Genomic DNA, 21058 nt, shown 5'->3' with positions numbered 1-21058 from the left:
TGCAGTCCATCATGTCCACAGCTGGGAAACAAAACAACACGGCCAAGAGTACGGTTAGCACCTTAAGGCTGCGCCAAAATCTTAGTTATCTGCCTGTGTACGTGTCTCTTTCCGTATATATGTTTGCACACACACACACACACACACACACACACTACACACACACACACACATTCATGAAGTGTCTTTCCGTATATATGTATGCACACACACACACACACACACACACACACACACACACACACACACACACACACACACCCCCACACACACACACACACACACACACACATTCATGAAGTGTCTTTACGTATATATGTATGCACACACACACACACACACACACACACACACACACAAACATTCATTAAGTGTCTTTCTGTATATATGTATGCACATATGAATGAATGTATGTATGTCTGTATGTGTGTACAGAATGTATGCCAATTTAAGTATGTCTATTACACAGCATGTAATAACACCAATGCCAACTTGTATCTTGCTGTAGCATACTGTAGTCTGCAGTCCTATTCTTTAGTTGTTTATTAGGTAAGGTAGAAGGTATGCACTATGTATACTGTATAACTTTTCATTTAAAAGTGCTGTAGTGGCTGCAGGCCCCACCTGTGCTGACCACAGCAGTATGGATACACTTTGATGAAGTCTGTCTGTCTGTCTGTCTGTCTGTCTGATTACCATACTGTCTGTCTGTCTGTCTGTCTGTCTGTCTGTCTGTCTGTCTGTCTGTCTGTCTGTCTGTCTGTCTGTCTGTCTGTCTGTCTAATTACCATACTGTCTGTGTCCTTGAGGGCTACTGCACTTGGCACAATAATGTCCTACATCATAAAATATCCAGCCACTAATTCATTTCTTATTTTGAAAGCCTTGTAGATTCCATTCAATTAGCAGGGAAACAAGCCAGCAAGACTCCACTCTCTCTCTCTCTCTCTCTCGCTCTCTCTCTCTCCTCTCTCTCTCTCTCTCTCCTCTCTCTCTCGTTCTCTTTCTCACACACACACATACACACCACACACACACCACACACACACTCACACACACACACACACACACACACCACACACACACACACTCACACACTCACAAACACACACACCACACACACACAAGCGGAGGACAACATTTATATTTAGGGACCACTTTCACTCTACAGTGCTCTCTAGTGCCAAGTACTATGATGTGTGCACTGGTGGATGCCTCAATGTTTCCAGTGCCATAGCCTAGTATGTGTACCATTTAAAGCAGCAATAAGGAGTTCTTTTCCAAATCTAGCAAGCCAACTACCTAAAAGGTATGAAAAAACCTTGCAAACACCACTAACAGCCCAGTTGACACTGATAGAAGCTTGCCAACACACTAACTGGGGTCTTTTGGCAGTATAGCTGGCAATGTCATGCTGTGAAAGCTTTTCTTCCATTTTTGCAGAGTGTTCCAGCCCGGAACACAGAACTACATAGGGCATATCCTGGATGGCTAGTGGGAAAGACACAGGTGTTTATCTGTCCTTCACATGACTATGTGCTATCAAAATTAATTTGAGGATGGTACCAAAACCATCTGCCTATAAAACCATACCTCAAAAAGTGTCAAATTGTTGCATAGTGTTACTTTAAAACATATGGGCATCATTACCTTTGCCATGGCCTGCCTGTAGGGCACTGGTGCTGGACACACCTCTCCAGAGACCGGACTGCAACCCCCGGATCAGTGCTCGAGATGTCAGCATCTGCAACAGTTATTCAGCAGTTTATCCCCCAGTAGTCCGAATGATAGCACATACACACTTTGTCCTTGGTCACCACCCATATTTGTAAATCAAATGTATGTGAGAAGCCTCTGATTAGGTCTGATATGAACTACTCAATAAAGACTCAAAAGCTCCAAACTGAGAAGTAATACCCTCACCCCAAAAAAATAAAAAAAATAAAACACTTTTATCTCAAGTTGTCTGTAAGGCAACATCAATCTGGGTAAATCCGCTGCCTCTCCCAAGCCTTTCATCAGTAACTGCGTAGAATGTGAAGGCCAGCAGCAGACACTAACAAAATAAGTTGGTGGAACACTGTCAGACTCAACACCCCTCATAATGAATTAATTACTGAAGAAAACTACCGGACTGTTTGCACACCGGCTGAAGGTCAAACACGCAAAGAAATGTTGCTGCTGTGTGGTCAGTCACGTAGCTTACAGACCCAGCTATGCTTGCTAAAATTATGACTCCGATGGGGCGTAGCAAGGATTTAGCTGGCTGCTCTGATGCAGAGATCAACAAGAGGACGCAAGACAAATAAAACGAAACCAATAACCATTACATCCTATCCTTCGTTTTAAATACTACAGTAGAACCATTTAAAATATCACGGTTGAATTGGTCGACTTTAAATAAAATTCAAGAAACAAGCTCTACAGAAACAAGACAGACTATTCTGAAAGATCACTAATTTACACAAAAAAAGGCTATTAGTCATTTACATGCAGTCTATAAAATAATTACTGAAAGTCTAGGCTAACATTTAACGCAATATTAGCCATGCAGACTTTATTTTATCTGGGTTAACATACACGCATCATCCTCGCAAGGTTATTTCAGGTTACAGCAGGAGACGTCTCAAGCCTGCATTGTTTTCTTAATTATACTATTTTTGGATGACAGGGTTAGTAGAATATCTTCTAACACACTCATTAAAATACCAATTTCAAGGCATTTAGCCTACCTTGTCAAGTTACTGTAAAATTGTCAGTTCTCGTTCTCAACTAGTTGCCTACGTGCCTGCGGATGGGTACGGCATGGATCATTTATGTATGCGCGTAAAAATGTTAAGTCAGGTGTCCTCGCTATCAGTAGAATGGACCAATCAGAAGATTCCAGGAACCAATCCGCTCCCGCTCTTGTATGAATCTAGCAGGGGGGTATCTCCCTGATGATGGCCATAGATGTGCATAGTACGTGCAAGCTGTCACATCAGACAGAAATTGGATTTCAATGGTAATATGGATGAGGAATTTCTGTACAATTACACCATTAAGCTATTCTATTTATAAACATTTCACAACACAATAGGTGGAAATGGAGACGTAAAGCCCTTTCGGCATTTCCTCAATATAAGGAAGTGACACTCCTGATGACCCGAACCTGTTTGCAGACTTGTTTCGACATGAATCTAGATTCGGGTTAAATGCGCTGTGTGTTGTGATCACAGATGCCCATAAGGTCTAACAATCTGTCATTGTGTGACTACATAAATAAATACATACATAATAAAACATACATACATAAAATAACTGTATTCTGATGTATAGGTCTCAAATCTGATTCATTTTGAATGGAGATAAATGTATCATACAGCTGTCCTAATGATTGCTCTCACGGCGAGAGGATATGCATTTGATGTCATCGGTCGGTTTTCAGTTCCCTGGGGTCATACCGATTGAGTTTCGGTAATCAGTTCATGTTGAAGCCGCAGGGGTTCCGTCATAGCGCTCGTAAACTTGCGTCCTCTGTCAGTTGCCAGTGACAACTTTCAGTGCTGTCTGAATGCATTCCAGTTACCAACACTAGATGGCAGTCATTCGTTGAAACGCAACTTTTACCTTGTACGGGATAAAGAATACCCTGGACATACGATGTGATATAAAGACATATAGTGATCACATAAGAGTGTATATGTGATAATGATCCATTTAAAGTGTATATGCAATGTATATAATGACCACATAAGAGAGTTTATGCGATATAACTCATACTGAAAATCCATACTGAATTCATCCACAGCATAAACAAGTTTACCTATGTAATATCCTTGCTCCGTTTCTTCCCCGCCCCGACATGCCACTCTGCCCATCTCACGACAGATTACGAATGCACGACTTTATCTCAGCCCAGGTTTTTGCTATAAGATTAGAGCCTTGAAATGTATAGTACAGTACATCTGAATGGGCCTGAACTCTGTACCTGCTAGTAAGACACGTAGAGAGAGTTGTACAAAGGTAAAATCCACAATGCTAATTTAATACAAGTATGGAGAGTGGTTTAAAGGTACAATCCACATTGCTTATTTAATAGACTTTTTGTCAGTCAGTGAACTGCTCCTCATGGTCCTCCAGCTGTCCCTTCTGTGTGTGCAGCTTTTTTTTGATACTGACATTCAAAATGAATCGAAAATAGGATAATTGTCCCCGTTTCTGTAAGCATGTACTGAAAACACAAATTAATGAATGGGACCCAATAATATACAAAGTAAGAATTGAAAAAAAAAGAGAGACAAGGCATTCAGTAGTAGAATTTATTTTCTCCTTCCAAAAGAAATGTACAGAACATAACCGTTGTTCACAAACTGTTCCCATGCCAGTTGTGTTCCACTATGGGAACCCTCATCGGGGTGCATACACATCACGCACCCACCGTAAAAATGACACAAACAAAAATCTGAAATATTACAAACATGATTTAACAATACACAGAAAAATAGACCTTTTTGTCTGGCACTTATAGATCTTTCTTTTTTTCTCTCAGGAGGAGCTCTTATATGTACAGTACGATTGATAAGGTAAGGAGCAGTACAGACGACTTGCATGCCTCTGGCGGCAGGACAAAACAAAACAAACAAACAAACAAACAAACAAAACAAAAAATGCAGGTCTGTAGGGAGCAGCTGTAATTTTCAACTGCATTGAGCAACGTGATCGTCGTCACACCACAGTAATGCATAGGGGCAACAGGCATAATATTGTTTTTCCTACTGTATCTAAATTATTACTCATTCAAAAAAAAGAAAGGATCTCTGTTAAATATAAATAAATAAAGCTCCGATTCTAACCTTTACAGCATCAGTAATCCAAAACAAAAATAAACACAGACCAAAACTCAAGTCCTTATAGAAAACTGAAGGAAACAAAAAAACCTCATATAAAGCAACAAAATATAATGACAACCAATCCATTGCTGGATTATGTTTTGGTTCATTTTTTGTTATGTAGATATGCTCACATTCATGTCACTTTGAGTACATTTTCAACACTCTCATTTGTGCACTCTCGCTCACGTCACCACAGCGACGACGACGACGACAGAGGGGCAGCAAAAGGCACAAATGACAGACTTACGAATAGGCTCCGCCCTAAGCTTTCATGTCATAGCGGGGTAGGAAGGGGGTAGTAGGTTTCAATCCCAGAGGTGGACTGAGGGTATAACATCATTACAGGTTAAAGGGTGGTCTGATAATATTCGGAAAAGAAGAGAATGCTTGTTTCCTCAATCGATGCAAAATAAAGCGTCAATCCGAAGGTTCTGCCGACGCACAGCCTAGGCAGGAGGGGGGAGTGGACGAGCGTGGTGCTCCACGGCGACGCCACCCGTCCACTGTAAAGACAGAACCTATCCATGTCAGATAAAGATATGTTTCAAACTCTCTTGTCCTCTTCTGAGTGTACATCACAGACAGAAACAGCCGAATGCTCTGCGTCTCACACACGCAAGACACAGAGTTATGATGGCATATAATCTCTGTAAAACAGGCAGAATGGGGAAGAGAGAGAGAGAGAGAGAGAGAGAGAGAGAGAGAGAGAGAGAGAGAGAAAGAGAGAGAGAGAAAAGAGGGACATGGTAAGCAGAGAGGTAAAACTGATCCTGTAGCCCTCCTCGTCATTGAAAAGCAATCTTTGGTGGTCCACCTGATGACCCCCACCCCACCCCACCGGACCAACCAGCTGCTGCCCTGTCCGGCGCTCCGCTCCATGCCTCCAACCGCCCCCCACCCCTGGCCCCCTCCCACACCCATGCCCGCTGTGCCACCCCGGCTGTAGGGGAGGGCTGTGCCCACTCCAGCTCCGGCAGCTGGTGCAACTCAACAGGTGGCAGCGGCATGATCCTTACTCCACCACAGTCTCTTTACGCTTCTCCAGCCCTGCAACACACACACACACACACACACACACACACACACACACACACACACACACACACAGAGATTGAAGACATTCAGTAACTCACACAGACACACACGCATCCACAAGCACATCAATACAGTCAAATCTCTACTATAACCAAGATCCCACAAACAAACCAAAGGGGACGTGCCAAACACACACCTCTCTGCATCGCTCCCCTTACGCTTCTGACCCGAGAGAACACACACAACCCAAAGGTCACCGTGACGACCCAGAGCAGTGTGTATTCGTAGTCAGGTATGTGACTGTCACTCTCAAGCATCCCTTGAGTGAACTCTGGCTTTGTACCCAGAAACCACTGGTCCCCCCCCCCCCCCCCCCCCCCCCGCCCCCAATTCTTTGCTTTCTCTCTCTGAGGCACACGCAGATCTAGGCAGACAGCCATTATGCAGCGTCTTCACAGGGGGACCAGGCAGAGCGTGAGAAGCGTGAGAAGCGTGGGAGAGAAAGCCATCTCACTAATTAGAGATACGGCCAATTAGAACTACGGCTCAGGTAGGACAAGACTTTAAAGTGCAAGTTCTCCCCCAGCTCTGAGCCCCAAAATGGTCATTTAGTCAATATGAGCACCAGCACTGATGCGCTTCAGCACAGTACATTTAGTTTACAGCTCAAAACAAAACCTCTTTAACTTTATGGACGAAAGGGGATCTCAAGAGGAGATTAAGAACAAGCTGCTCCCACCGCAGACTGCCCACACACACACACACCTGAGTGATGACCACACACACACCTGAGTAATGACCACAGACACACACCTGAGTGATGACCACACACACACCTGAGTGATGACTACAGACACACACCTGAGTGATGACTACAGACACACACCTGAGTGATGACTACAGACACACACACACCTGAGTGATGACTACAGACACACACCTGAGTGATGACTACAGACACACACCTGAGTGATGACTACAGACACACACCTGAGTGATGACCACAGACACACACCTGAGTGATGACTACAGACACACACCTGAGTGATGACTACAGACACACAGACTACAGACACACACCTGAGTGATGACCACAGACACACACCTGAGTGATGACTACAGACACACAGACTACAGACACACACCTGAGTGATGACTACAGACACACACCTGAGTGATGACCACAGACACACAGACTACAGACACACACCTGAGTGATGACTACAGACTGATCTGTAAGAGACAGGCAGGAAGCAGAGAGGAGAGACACACAGGAGTCAGATAGAGATAGACAGGAGTCAGAGAGGAAAGACAGACAGGAGTCAGAGAGGAGAGACAGACAGGAGTCAGAGAGGAGAGACAGACAGGAGTCAGAGAGAGAGACAGACAGGAGTCACAGAGGGAGACAGGAGTCAGAGAGGAGAGACAGACAGGAGTCAGAGAGGAGAGACAGACAGGAGTCACAGAGGGAGACAGGAGTCAGAGAGGAGAGACAGACAGGAGTCAGAGAGAGAGACAGACAGACAGGAGTCACAGAGAGAGACAGGAGTCAGAGAGGAGAGACAGACAGGAGTCACAGAGGAAAGACACACAGAAGTCAGAGAGAGAGACAGAAGAGACACACAGGAGTCAGAGAGAGACAGACAGGAGTCAGAGAGGAGAGACACACAGGAGACAGAGAGGAGAGACAGGAGTCAGAGAGGAGAGACACACAGGAGACAGAGAGAGAGACAGACAGGAGTCACAGAGAGAGACAGGAGTCAGAGAGGAGAGACACACAGGAGACAGAGAGAGAGACAGACAGGAGTCAGAGAGGAGAGACAGGAGTCAGAGAGGAGAGACAGACAGGAGTCCGAGAGGAGAGACATGAGTCAGAGAGGAGAGACACACAGGAGACAGAGAGGAGAGACAGAGAGAGAGACAGACAGGAGTCAGAGAGGAGAGACAGAAGAGACAGACAGGAGTCAGAGAGGAGAGACAGAGAGAGAGACAGACAGGAGTCAGAGAGGAGAGACAGAAGAGACAGACAGGAGTCAGAGAGAAAGAGAGGGAGAGAAAGCAGGGAGAAGGACTCAGAGATGGGGGACGAGGGAGAGGGAGAGAAAGGAGGGAGGTGGTGGACATGAAGTGGCTGGTGAGTGTCAGCATGAACAGGGGGAGTGCCTGCTAACATCAATTAATCATCCTTACTGCTTGTACACCCCCAGACCTCCCAACTACAAAACACAGCCACACACACACACACACACACACATACAGAGAACAGAGACAGCCATCACACCAGAGAGAAAACAAATGTAATTAACACGGGCAGGGACACAACACACCCAAAACACAAGCTAGACAAAACAACAACAAAAAAGCAACAAATACGGATGGACACAGACGCATGCACGAAAGGACAGACACAGAGACAAACAAAGAAACACACCCACACAAAAATATACAATAGACACACACACACAAACAAACATACATAGGTTTCTAAAAACGACGTGACTACACATGTCAACACAAACATTTATTCCTGATGCCACACTTGCTAGTGGTTTTAGTCAGCCAACACCTCCAGACACACCCCACCACACACCAGCAGGCTGGGGGTTGCAAGACCCAGAGAGGGAGGGAGGCCGCGGCCTACCTGAGCTGCCTCTGTAGGGTGGTGGTGGTGGTGTTGGTGGTGGGTGGTGGTGGGGGGAAGGGGGTTGTGCTGGCGGTCCAGGGTGGGGAGAGAGAGGGGTTAAGAGAGCTGGGCGTTTATACCTGCAGGGGTCAAAACCAGAGCCTGCAGGATGTCCGACAGGGACACGATGCCCGCGATACTGGCGTTCTCATCCACCACCACCAGCCTGTGCACCTGGAGGACGGACAAGGACACAGAGATGAGAGGTGGACAGAAGACAAATATAAAAGTGCAGGTGCAGTGTGTCCATGGAGAAAGAGATGAAGGTCATGACCCTATTAGAGCTCAAGCGTGTGCATGTCTATGTGTGCGTCCTCAACAGCTGATCCTTCATTAAGAGACGTGTTTCAGTTGGATCAGAGGGCAACAGAAAGAGAGCATAGAAGACAGACTGACTATTGGTCATCCTCACCTCAGCTTTGACTATCCAGCCAGTGATGGTCTGTGTGTGTGTGTGTGTGTGTGTGTGTGTGTGTGTGTGTGTGTGTGTGTTTCATTCCTCACCTCAGCTTTGACTATCCAGTGATGGTCTGTGTTTGTATGTATGTGTATGTATGTGTATGTACTGTATGTGTCTCTGTTTGTGTTTGTGTCTGTAAGAGTGTGTGTGTGTGTGTGTGTGTGTGTTTCATTCCTCACCTCAGCTTTGACTATCCAGTAATGGTCTGTGTTTGTATGTATGTGTATGTATGTGTCTGTGTTTGTGTCTGTAAGAGTGTGTGTGTGTGTGTGTGTTTCATTCCTAACCTCGGCTTTGACTATCCGATCCACGATGGTCTCCAGAGTCTCCATAAGGTTGCACTTCATCACCCCCTCAAAATACTGTGAGCGATGTCTCAGGGCCTGAGTCACACTGATGTCCAAGTTGTTATAGGTCTTCTCAGCAGCAAGGTTCTGCATGCACGCACACGCACACACACACACACACGCACACACACACACACACACACACAGTTAATGCAGCAGGACTTGTCACAACACACCCATATATGCACAACCACAGTAAAATAAATGTTATTTACTACTAAATATATTATTGTACACATTAATATACTAAAATATACTAAAAGTCCAGCAAAAAAAATTAGTACTTACTATGACATCAAACTTGGAATAAATATCAACCACTTTTCCTGTTGGGGGGGGGGGGGGGGAGACAAATGAGAGGCATGAGAAACAACATCAAACACGTCACTCAACCCTCCACTCCCCTCATAAGGCATAACCAGCCTGGGACTGGCACTGCCCACCTGACTCCCCTCATAAGGCATAACCAGCCTGGGACTGGCACTGCCCACCTGACTCCCCTCATAAGGCATAACCAGCCTGGGACTGGCACTGCCCACCTGACTCGTCGACGACGGGCAGGGCGGAGACGCGGCGCTCCACGAAGAGGCTGAGGGCTTTGATGATGGGCGTGTCGGGGTGGATGAAGGCGATGTCGCTGTAGGTGCCGATGCCCAACTCCCCCAGGGTCTGCTTCATGAAGGCCGGCTTTGGCATCTCACACACCTGCAAGGGCAAGGAGAACACCACTCAATTAACACACAATACCCTCGCTGATATATCTACACCCCGTTTCATTAAACCGACTTTACATTGACCTTCCTGCAGACTAATAAGCAAATCCAACAAGCATGAATAACCATATATAAACATCATGTCAAGTAGGGGACAGTGACTGAGATTACACCCTATTTCTAAGGAATAATATTTTGCCATCTTTTGTGACCACAAGATGGCGCCAAAAGCCACACCACAGATTCATGGTTTCAGGTAAACAATTAAGTGTCAATTTCAGCGTGATGCTGCCCTTAGACTCACTGCAGTCTCATCCACAATGTTAAACACAGCTTGGCAGAGCATTACAATTTACTGTTGCTTCTAATTAAGAAAAGAAGAGTCAACTATCTGAATGTTAATCAGACATCGATCCGGTCATGCCAGATGCTTGTGGAAATGTTGTTTACCAGAGCTGAGAGTCAAACAGAATAGCTTTGGCCTGTTTCTCCTCTTAGAGAGGGCAGCACTACAAAAGGATATGTGTGATGTTACCACAGGCAACAGACATAATCAGGCCTGTCTGTGGGGCTCATAGTGTGTGTGTGTGTGTGTGTGTGTTGCACCCAGAGCCAGAAAGAGACAAGGACACAATATCCCTGGGATCTAGTGTCAATTAGGAGGGTTGCCATGCTATTTCCCCCCTCTGAGATTCCACTGGGTTGGCATAAAGATGGCATTAGGACATGTGCCTCTGAGATTCCACTGGGTTGGCATAAAGATGGCATTAGGACATGTGTCCAAGGCCCAAGGTCTCTTCTCTGGGCAGGACAGACACATCCCCAACACACACATACACACAGCTCTCTGTCTAGTGACTGTGCTGGCCACTAGACTGCTGTGTAATGAGAGACTGGAGAGGGAGAGAGAGAGAGAGAGAGAGAGAGAGAGAGAGAGAGCCATGGGACTGAACAGGGCGCAGCAGTCAGATGGATTACTCTAATCCTTCCCTCAGAGTCACGCAGGGACGTCTGTCTGTCTGTCTGTCTGTCTGTCTGTCTGTCTGTCTGTCTGTCTGTCTGTCTGTCTGTCTGTCTGTCTGTCTGTCTGTCTGTCTGTCTGTCTGTGTCCTCTTTTTCCTCTGCCTCTTTCCCTCTTCCATTTCAACTGTTCCCTCGTCACACCGCAGCAGCCCCCCCCAATCATCTAGTATCTTTTTATGAGTCTCTTTTCATCAGTATATCTTTACGCACTCCTTTCACTGATTTTCTTTAAGTGGAGGGATCACCCAAGGAGAGCGATCAGTCAAGGTCTGTCGTGACTAACATGCTAACGTGCAGCATAATGAGGACATCCTGCGTGTCTGCCTCACAACAGCACACAATATTTGTCACAGGATAACAGAAAAGAAGAGAGAAAGGGAAAAAAGCTGTTTTCTGCAGTCATGATTCAGCAATGGCACACAAACCGCTCCGTACTTAAACATGTATTAATCAATGAATCAGGGGAACAGCCAAGGCAGGCAGAAAACCCATTCCAATCACCACTATGCAGTTCCTCATCAGTCCAGCAGATGGCAGCACCGGCTCAGCGCTTGTTTGTATGAAAGATTACGCAGATGGAATGGCACTGGTGGTAGCATTTTGGCGTGCTAAAATATCCCACAGGCTTACAACTAAAGAAAGGGCCTTAACTTCAGCTACACTAGTTTGGTTGAGAGTGTTTTAGAAACCAGTGGATGCTTCACATAAATTAACTACCACACACACTAGAGCATTGTTTTCCAAAACATCTGCTGGTGTGAGTGCTAGAGATAAGGTAGACTTAAAGAAATACTATATAACAATAATATAATATTAAATATCTCATATGGAGTCCAGCCATCCAAGTAGAAGTGAAACAGAAGGGAGTTTGTAATGGAATGGTAGGCCTAGTGCCTAGTTCATTTTGCAAGTAAATAAATGAGGGTTAGGCTAAATGAGGAAATATGGCATACCACCCGACTGGACAAAGACGGGTTTTGACCTAATGTTGAAACATGGTGTAGGCTGTAGAAGTGCTGGCATTACAGGATGTGTAAGAGCTGGGACCAGATCAGTGCAGAGGGCGAGGGACTCACAAAGAGCTGGAGAAACTTGAGGATCCTCTTGTGGGTGAGGATATAAAGTGCGTTCCCACTGACCGGGTCAATCACGGGCAGCCGGTGGATCTTGTTTTTGATCAGCGAATACACAGCATCAAATATGCTGCAGAACACACACACACGCACAGACACACAGACACACAGACACACAGATATATAAGTTGAAGAACATGACATTCCTGCCCAAGCATGATTCCCCAGCCTACATCAGTGAGGCACTGTCTGCAGCATCACAGAGCGAGGGCTGTGGACCGCCCGCTGTTTAAGAGCCAAAGCCACGTCTCTGCATTATCATCAAAACAAAACAAAACAAAACAAAACAACCCCAGAGTAAACACTACAGACCCACACAAAGACAAATGACTAGCTGGTAGCTGTATGGAACCCTGAGGTAGCTGAGGAGAAAAGAGCTGAAGTCCTGAGGAGATTTCTGTGAAGGTGACTGCATGAATTATTCAGGGCGCTGAAAATGGAGGCTGGCTCGGTCTGGGAGGCGGAGAGTGGGGTGAACTCATCAGGGTGAGGGGATAAAATGGTTTACAGTCACCCTGGGGAAATCTAGAGGCTGCGCACATAAAACTAGTAGCGAGGCGGCAGAGCATAACTCACACCATGACGTTGTGAGATGTCAGATGCACACGACACAGGGTTTACATTTTATTTTTTTTTAAATACACTACACCCTCCTCATGCTTCACAACGAAGCTAAACAACTGTTCCACCATCTTAAAGAAAACAAAGGTTACATTTTTACCTTGCATCTGGATATATGTTCACTAAAGGCTTAAATGTTTCTTGTAGATAGAGCTCTGGGGAAGAGAATGAAGACAGCAGGGATGTAAGCATCACAGAGTCAAAAGACCCTAAAAAGGATCATCGGATGACAATAAAAGTTCAAGCAGTCATCGCAGTTCACTGATGCTCCTTACCTCTCCACGTCTCGATCTTATGTTCCTCCAGCTCGTAGATTTGTACCTGAAAGATGACAAAGAGAGAAGAGCAAAAATAGATGGTTATGCCGTCTCAACTACACACACACACACACACACACACACACACACACACACACACACACACACACACACACACACACACACACACACAGGCCTAATCTATTAACAAGGTGGGGCCACGAAGAGTGTATAGTGCGCTGAATGACAACAGTGGCCAAGTTTCCAATATATGGAAAGCTTTTATCACCTATGCGATGCCACAAGGGCACTTTGAGTAACCTGAGGACGTTTCTGTTGTCAGAGCCAACTCATGAGGCCTGCCGAGGTGTAGACGTACTGACAGAACACAACAGGGGAGGAGCGCTAAAAGCTCGTACTGTACCAACAGTTAGGCCAATTTCACATTGCGTTGCAGTTGCGTTGCGGCTGTGTTACCCGTTGAGTTTCATTTCGTGTTAACAGGTTAGAGCATGCACACTGCTTGCGGGAGACGCAACCCTCGAGGGGGGGAGTTTGAGCAGCGCTGAAGCCACCAGTTATCTAGAATTTCAGCGTGGAGCCTATTTTTCACGTGTGAGGTAAGCGTGACTGAAGCTGTTAATACACAGTAAAGAGTCATATTGACATCTTACCAGCAACATTACATATCTACACCTTTCACTGCAGTTTCAATGTCTGGACTATATACATCATAGATATGACAGATTTTTTTTTACCATTTTCCAATTGCTTGTTATGAAAGGGGAAAGTGGAGGCTACATGGGTACTATATAATGTAGGCCATATTTACATTATGACAATAAGTAACTTTCGGTGAAGGGAAATTTTCCATTGCACACCAGAAATACCTCATCAACAATGGGTAATGCCAAACTGATTAGGTATTGATGGTCTGACTGTGGGGGAGATCGTTAAGGGTTACATTTCAAACTCATTCTCCCCATGCCAACATACTACCACCACTACAAAACATTCTAATCAATTCTAATCAACACCACTATGAGAACAAAACTGATACGATCAGTTCACCCCTCAGTTCACACATCACAGGATGAGGGCCCTAGCTGTTTTTGTCTTCTTCTGCAATGGCAAATATAACCAAAGGCCTCTGGCACGGGCACGGGCACGGGCACGCACACGCACACGCACACGCACACACACACACACAGAAGCTTGAAGAGCAGAGCTTCATGTTTCCTTGTGGGACTCTCTGAACAGGCTCCTGCCTCGTTAGACAGTGACGCAAGCACTGGGCTAAAAACACACCACCCAAAATAGTAGGAGACGGGGAGAGAGAGAGAGACAGATGGAAAGAGAGAGAAAGAGATAGAGAGATAGAATGAGAGATGGAGAGAGAGAGATTGAGAGAGAAAGAAAGAGAGATGGAGAGAGACATGGAGATAGAGTAAGGGAGAGAAGGTGGCCTCTGGCTCCTGATGGACAGCAGATATTAGTTGGATTTGTTGGGTAGCAGCTGGAGCAGAGGTGAAGGAGAGGAGAGGAGAGGAGAGGAGAGGAGAGGAGAGGAGAGGAGAGGGGAGGAGAGGGGGAGAGGAGAGGAGAGGAGGGGAGGGGGGAGGAGAGGAGAGGAGAGAGGAGGATAGGGGAGGAGAGGGGAGAGGAGAGGAGAGGGGGAGAGGAGAGGAGAGGAGGGAGGGGGAGGAGAGGGGAGGAGAGGGGAGGATAGGGGGAGAGGAGAGGAGAGGAGGGGAGGGGGGAGGAGAGGAGAGGAGAGGAGAGGGAGGAGAGGGGAGAGGGGGCAGTGAGTGGGGATAGAGACGAAGAGGAAAAGAAGAACAGATGCAAAGCGGCAGTGGTAAGATCCCGAGGGGTGGAGTGCTTATATAGATGGGTGGCACATTTTAATGAAATGAACCCCTCTGCACTGGGAAAGGACACAACCATTAAGAATGCAGGTGTTTATGGATTGGCATTCTACTGAGAATAATGCACACAGACACACACGTGCCTGAACACACATATGGCGCTTGTGAATATGCAGATCTTTCCACAGGATGCCGCACTGCATCCTGGGAAGTCACTTCCCGTCCCTGTAGAGCCCTGTAACGGCAGCCCCGGTTTCATACGTGCATGGATGAGGACGCCGCCTTGATCTGACTGCGGCTCTGCGCTCTCCCAATCCATCTCTCTTAACATCCACCTCTCTCTCCCTCCATCTCTCTCTCTCTCCCTCTCTCCCTCCCTCCGTGCATGTCAGTGCTGATGGGAGTGGATGAGATCTGGACGATGCAGGCGACAGTGATTCGCTTGCGTGTAAAAGAGAATCACGCATGTGGAGTGTGGCGCAATCTGTCAGCTGCTGTTCGTTAGGCTGCTAACGCCCGTGAACAAACAACTGTGGTGGCCAAGACCCGCCTCAGCTCAGGTTCCGCCAGTCAACGCGCTTCATGACAAATTCAATTCAGACATTAGGCAGCCGAGGACAACCCTGCTATTGATTACATAATGGGAACCATCCATCATTTCCTCTGTAATTGCAGCTCTGCCACCCGATGACTTGGAGGAGCTGCTTTTAACATCCGTGCAAGGAACTGGGTCTCAAGATGATGACTCCATCATCTGGCAACACTCCATAATTCTGATACAACTCCTACACACAACTGACAGTTCTTTAGACCCACGCATGTGTACACCTCTTTCTTGATGATTTAAAAGTGCTCAACCGTACTTTAGTCTTTGAGGTAAAATCAGTTTGTTAGATTCAGCAGGGTTAAAGTTCTAGTTCTCACTGCAGTCCCTGTGCCTGCATGACATTTTAAAGGCGAGATCTGTAATTCTAACGCAATATGATTTACGTCAAATTCATCGATTTGCTCTAGCTCTTCATTCAGTTTGGATGCTCAAAAAAACTCCAGTGTTCATTCACAGTCCCAGCGCTCTAAATGTAAATGGGAAATAAACATAGTGGGTCAGACCCAGCTACTCTGGAGCACGTATGGAGGGGTAGCCATTTGAACTCAAATATCAACAACCTTTAGCCAGAATCGCGGACTGCATCAGCCGTCGGCTTTATTTACTGGGTGTTCAGTTCCTCTGTCTGGGGTTCTCTGAAATGGACCACTCCTTTACCACATGAGAGCTTCCTGTTCAGCTTTCAGACATAAACTAGCGTTATTGTTATACGGGAGGGTGTGAGCACAAGTGGGAAATGCGACAGTAAATGGCAAAGTTATGCTACGACATGTGACTGGGTGGTGGTTGTTGTTGTTGTTGGTGAAAGGGATCATACAGCCATTTGCGCTACTTGATTAATCCACTAGAGGGGGCTAGTGTTTTATTGAAAATGGTTAACATGTAAATGAAAATGTGGAAGTTGTTCATTTCTTAATGGAAGACATGCGCTCAGATCTACTCTCTTCAACGGTTCCATCAGGCAGTGCTTTGTGAGGGGACAAGGGAATGCACAGCATCTGTCTATTTTAGAAATTACAAAATGAACGTAATCTATGAGGGGGAAAAAAGTAATAAAGGTCTTATCTGAAGGTGATCTGAAGGTCTTTCCCAAAGTAATATGGGATATTATGTGTTTTACACAGACAGACTTGACACAGGAAAGAAAGCCATGGAAGGTGACATACCATGGGCGACTTGTAGTATCTGTGTAGTATGTTGATGAAGTCTGTGATGGTTAGCATTCCTGTGTGGAGAGGAGAGAGACAGGACAAACTGTTAGCAGAAACATGAGTCAGTGTCTGTGGGGATCACCCACCAACACAATGGACAACATCTATGATTAAAAAGAGAGAGAGAGAGAGAGAGAGAGAGAGAGAGAGAGAGAGAGAGAGAGAGAGAGAGAGAGAGAGAGAGAGAGCTGAGGCCTTTCAAAGTAGCTGCGGCTGTTTTCTCTCCCTTTCTCTCTCAGCTGCTATAGATAACTTCACCATTAAACCAAGCTTTGAGCTCCAAGAGGACAGAGAGAAGTATGTGTGACTGTCGATGTTTTCTTGTCATGGTATGGTGTACGTGTGAATCGGTTTGTGGACGTACGTGTGAGAGAAGCCAACACACACACACAACACACACACACACACACACACACACACACACACACACTTCTTGATCAGCCATAAGCAGACAACAGCACAGTCAGGACACAGAGAGAGACTGTGCCTCAGATTAGACTCAGTATGGACTGCCTAAGCAAGACACATACTTGAGAGAGAGAGAGAGAGAGAGAGAGAGAAAGAAAGAAAGAAAGAAAGAGAGACAGAGACCAAACAATGAACACCAGCTATCTGACTGTCACTCTTGTGGAATCCACGGGGCCGGCGGGCTTCTGTGTGTGTGTGTGTGTGTGTGTGTGTGTGTGTGTGTGTGTGTGTGTGTGACCTACTTGGTCTGAGTTAGTTAGTGCAGTCGAGAGAAAGAGCCTCATAGAGCGCCCAACAATCCTCCAGTACAGTGTGTTGTTCCCGAGGAGATTACAGAACTGACAGTCGCAGATCGCTGTTCAGAGAATGTGAAGATGAACACTCTCCCTCTCTGCATCTCTCCATCTTCCTCTCCCTTCTCTCTCACTCTCTCTCCATCTTCCTATCTCTCTCTCTCTCTTCCTATCTCTCTCTCTTCCTCTCCCTTTCTCTCTCTCTCTCCATCTTCCTCTCCCTTATCTCTCCCTCCCTCTCAGTTAAGTAGAGGAGCAGAGTATTTATATCTCATTCCCAAGACGCAGGCCCAGATAAGGAATGGAGGGAGAGAGAGAAAGAGCAATACACGGAAAGTGATGAGTCGTAATCTAACCATGAGCTCAGCACTTTGGGCAGGCAGAGCACTGAGAGAGACAACAGGAGGAAGGAAGGAGAGAGGGAGGAGAACTAGGTGCAAACAGATGACTGTGTGTCTGTGTGTGTGTGTGTGTGTGAGAGAGAGAGAGATTTCAGGAAAGTGTGTGTGTCCTTCAGCTTGTGTATGAAAGAATGATTGACTGTGCAGACGTGTGTGTGTGTGTGTGTGTGTGTGTGTGTGTGTGTGTGTGTGCTGCGGTGGTGTGACTGATGAAGCCAACAGCGATGACTGAGCTGCTTGGAATTAGGGGATGAGACTGCTGCTGACATTCTTTAATTAAAATCTCAGCCAGAGCACAGAACACACACACACACACACACACACACACACACACACACACACTCTCTCTCTCTATAACTCATGCCATCCCCTCTAATTTCCATTGACAGTAGGCAGGTTTCCATTACAGTTTTGTGCAAAATAAACACAACACAACACAATTATGAGTGGTCTGTTTCCACTAAGTGATGTTATCCATTGGATCTTGGCACTTTAATGTTGATTGCATCCCGCATAAGCCCTGGTAATGATTAACCAAAGGTGACAAGGGCATGTGATAGAATAATTATTGAAAGGCAAACCCCTTATTCTTGGCAACGGCCGCGCATCAGAAAGTCACTGTCCGTAAATATTTGCATTTTGTTGTTGCTATCTAGACTTACAGTAGGATCGAGTTGAAGAAATGACAGCAAGAATAATTCTGTATCCTTATCCGATCACATGAAAGTCATGTCATGTGACTCACTCATATGCATATGCAGTATCCAAATACTGCTTGTGGACACATCTGAAAAACTACCTCATATAACCAACTTTTTGCAATATTTTCAATTACTCGTTTTTTAGTTAAGCAGGTTAATGGAAACCTCCCTAGTGTCACAAACACATCTACACACACACACATTTTCACACAATCCTTCTCTTGTTCACACACAATCGCCCCACATCATGCCGTCTCTCTGTAATTTTAAGGCATAGATACTATCACAAACACACACACACACACACACAATCATGACTGTTGCGCAGTGCAGCTCCAGCTCTGTAGCTGCCCCCTTATGGCTGGTGTCCAAACCCTGGGTCCCATAGCAGCTCCTGCTCCTCCTTCCCCCCACTCCTCCCCCTCCCTGGCAGAAATGACTCCTGTGCCACTGAGGGATGAATGGCAGAGAGAGGTCAACAGATCGATACCATTGATCTGTGTCGCAGAGGAGCCCCCCCCCCCCCCCCCCCCCCCCTCTCACCCCCGAGGTGCGCCGGCATAGAAATAAAGCCGTTGCTGCAGCAGCCTGTGACTCAGCAGTTTTCTGGCCGCCACTGTGCTTCACACCAGGCTGCACTTTAGAAACCATGAGTCAGCGCTTTACAACGGTGCTGTACACTTCACAGTTCGGGATTGGCCACGGCAGCAGGGGAGAGGGTGAGAACACTGACTAGTTGGGTAAACAGTTTGCAGGGTATGAGCGAAAGATACAACTGACTTAACAGTGCGTGTGCGTGTGTGTGTGTGTGTGTGTGTGTGTGTGTGTGAGAGAGAGATGAGGAGTATCTCATAAAGCATCACCTACTTTGAGCTCATCCATTCTAACCCTCCAAGGTTACCTCATCTCTGTCTATCGGACATAAACAAAGTCTATTCTCTCTTACAAGAGGCAGCAGCTGTTGTTCCATCTTCTTCTGTTTACCACACTGTCTCTAGCACAAAAGCTCCAGTGCACACACCTGTACACACACACACACACACACACACACACACACATCTTGGTTCTCTGGATCTTTCTCAAAACAAACTGCCTCCTGGGATTCTCACACACACACACAAACACACACAGACAGACAGAGAGAGAGAGACACACACACACACACACACACACTTTTGGCAAGCAAACAGCCAACCAGGAGAAAGTTGTTTCTATTTCCAGCTACCTTATCACGGTAATGGACACCATCTGTGCTGTGTGTACTATATGTGTGTGTGTGTATGTGTATCTGAGCATTATCTTCCTCCCTCTCTAACACTCCAGAGGTGATTGATGAGCATAACTTTCCCCTCCTCATCCTCACAGTAGGATCGCCACAGCCAGCCAATGTTAAGAGCCAGTCTAAATCAGGGAGCATCCTAATGAACAGTGTGGCACCGCATCTTGAGGTGTTATTCCCAGCATCTGTAGATTTAATGCCAGAGGACCTGAGAGCTGTAATGGCAACAGCTAGCAGTCAATTAGCTTCACCACAAAGCTGCTGCTGGATGAGGACTGGCTCTGAGAGGCTAGCCGGCTTTGAAGCACCCCATCTAAAGCCTCCTGAGTGCCTGAGTGGACGGTGTGTCCCCCCACCCCACCCCACAGTCTCTCTCTCTCTCTCTCTTTCTCTCATACACACACACACTAGGGATGGGCATAATTAATCGACGATCGATTAATTGATCATTAAGAATTTCCTCGATGAAATAATTTTTTCATCGATTAAAACTAATGCATGTTCTGTTGCGTTGTGTGCGTGTAATTTATTTATTTTAGGGCTGTCAAAGTTAACACGTTATTCTATGAGATTATTGTGGCCGAGATTAATGCAATAAAATATTTGAACGCAGTTAACGCAACTTTGTTTACTTCCGGTGCGCGTTGACCCATGGCACGAAACTGCCGCGTGTCTGCAGTCAATTTAGATAGAAGAGACCGAGACGGTAGTTGAAGATGGAGAGAGCTGAGGGATTGTTGGGCGGAAAGTTTCTGTTTAAGAGGCAAAATGACAGAACAATCGACAAAACTAAAGTTGTATGTAGCATTTGTCAAGCTGAATGTAGCTATTACAGAAGCAGCTCGTCTTTAAGTTATCACCTTAATGCAAAGCACCCGACAGAAAGCAGTCCCAGGTTAGATGGTCGCCAACCCACACTCCACGACTTCTCTAGGAAATTAACTAGACCAGTCCGTGAAAAGGTTACCAACGCTGTAACAGTTTTGGTTGCCGGTGACTGTCGTCCCATCAACATAGTTGAAGACGGTGGGCTGACTGAGGTGATTCGAATTGCTTCAGGGGACAATTCTTACGATTTACCGTC

The 21058-nt window shown here is 46.1% G+C and overlaps 2 protein-coding genes across 2 annotated transcripts in view; both read right to left on the bottom strand.

The window, feature by feature from the left end:
* The window catches only part of LOC105889309, a 10332-nt gene extending 7494 nt beyond the window's left edge, over nucleotides 1-2838 (bottom strand). Inside the window, exons 1-3 of the mRNA XM_012815104.3 lie at nucleotides 2733-2838; nucleotides 1651-1744; nucleotides 1-21 (exon numbers count right to left, since the gene is read on the bottom strand). The exon at nucleotides 1-21 is cut by the window's left edge and continues 141 nt beyond it. Of these exons, the coding sequence (XP_012670558.1) occupies nucleotides 1-21; nucleotides 1651-1744 (115 nt within the window). The 5' untranslated portion in view covers nucleotides 2733-2838. The remainder of the gene's footprint in view (nucleotides 22-1650; nucleotides 1745-2732) is intronic.
* A 1449-nt stretch (nucleotides 2839-4287) lies between these two features.
* Nucleotides 4288-21058, bottom strand: part of LOC105889311 (5'-AMP-activated protein kinase subunit gamma-1) — a 63972-nt gene continuing 47201 nt past the window's right edge. The window contains 9 exon segments of the mRNA XM_031583760.2: nucleotides 4288-5921; nucleotides 8673-8766; nucleotides 9340-9486; nucleotides 9688-9725; nucleotides 9939-10104; nucleotides 12212-12338; nucleotides 12990-13044; nucleotides 13165-13210; nucleotides 16788-16846. Of these exon segments, the coding sequence (XP_031439620.1) occupies nucleotides 5887-5921; nucleotides 8673-8766; nucleotides 9340-9486; nucleotides 9688-9725; nucleotides 9939-10104; nucleotides 12212-12338; nucleotides 12990-13044; nucleotides 13165-13210; nucleotides 16788-16846 (767 nt within the window). The 3' untranslated portion in view covers nucleotides 4288-5886.

Source organism: Clupea harengus, chromosome 17 (genome assembly GCF_900700415.2).
Source record: "Clupea harengus chromosome 17, Ch_v2.0.2, whole genome shotgun sequence".
In the NCBI taxonomy this organism is placed as follows: domain Eukaryota; kingdom Metazoa; phylum Chordata; class Actinopteri; order Clupeiformes; family Clupeidae; genus Clupea; species Clupea harengus.
The sequence above is the reverse complement of the archived record's forward strand: the minus strand, read 5'-3'. Positions and strand labels throughout refer to the sequence as shown.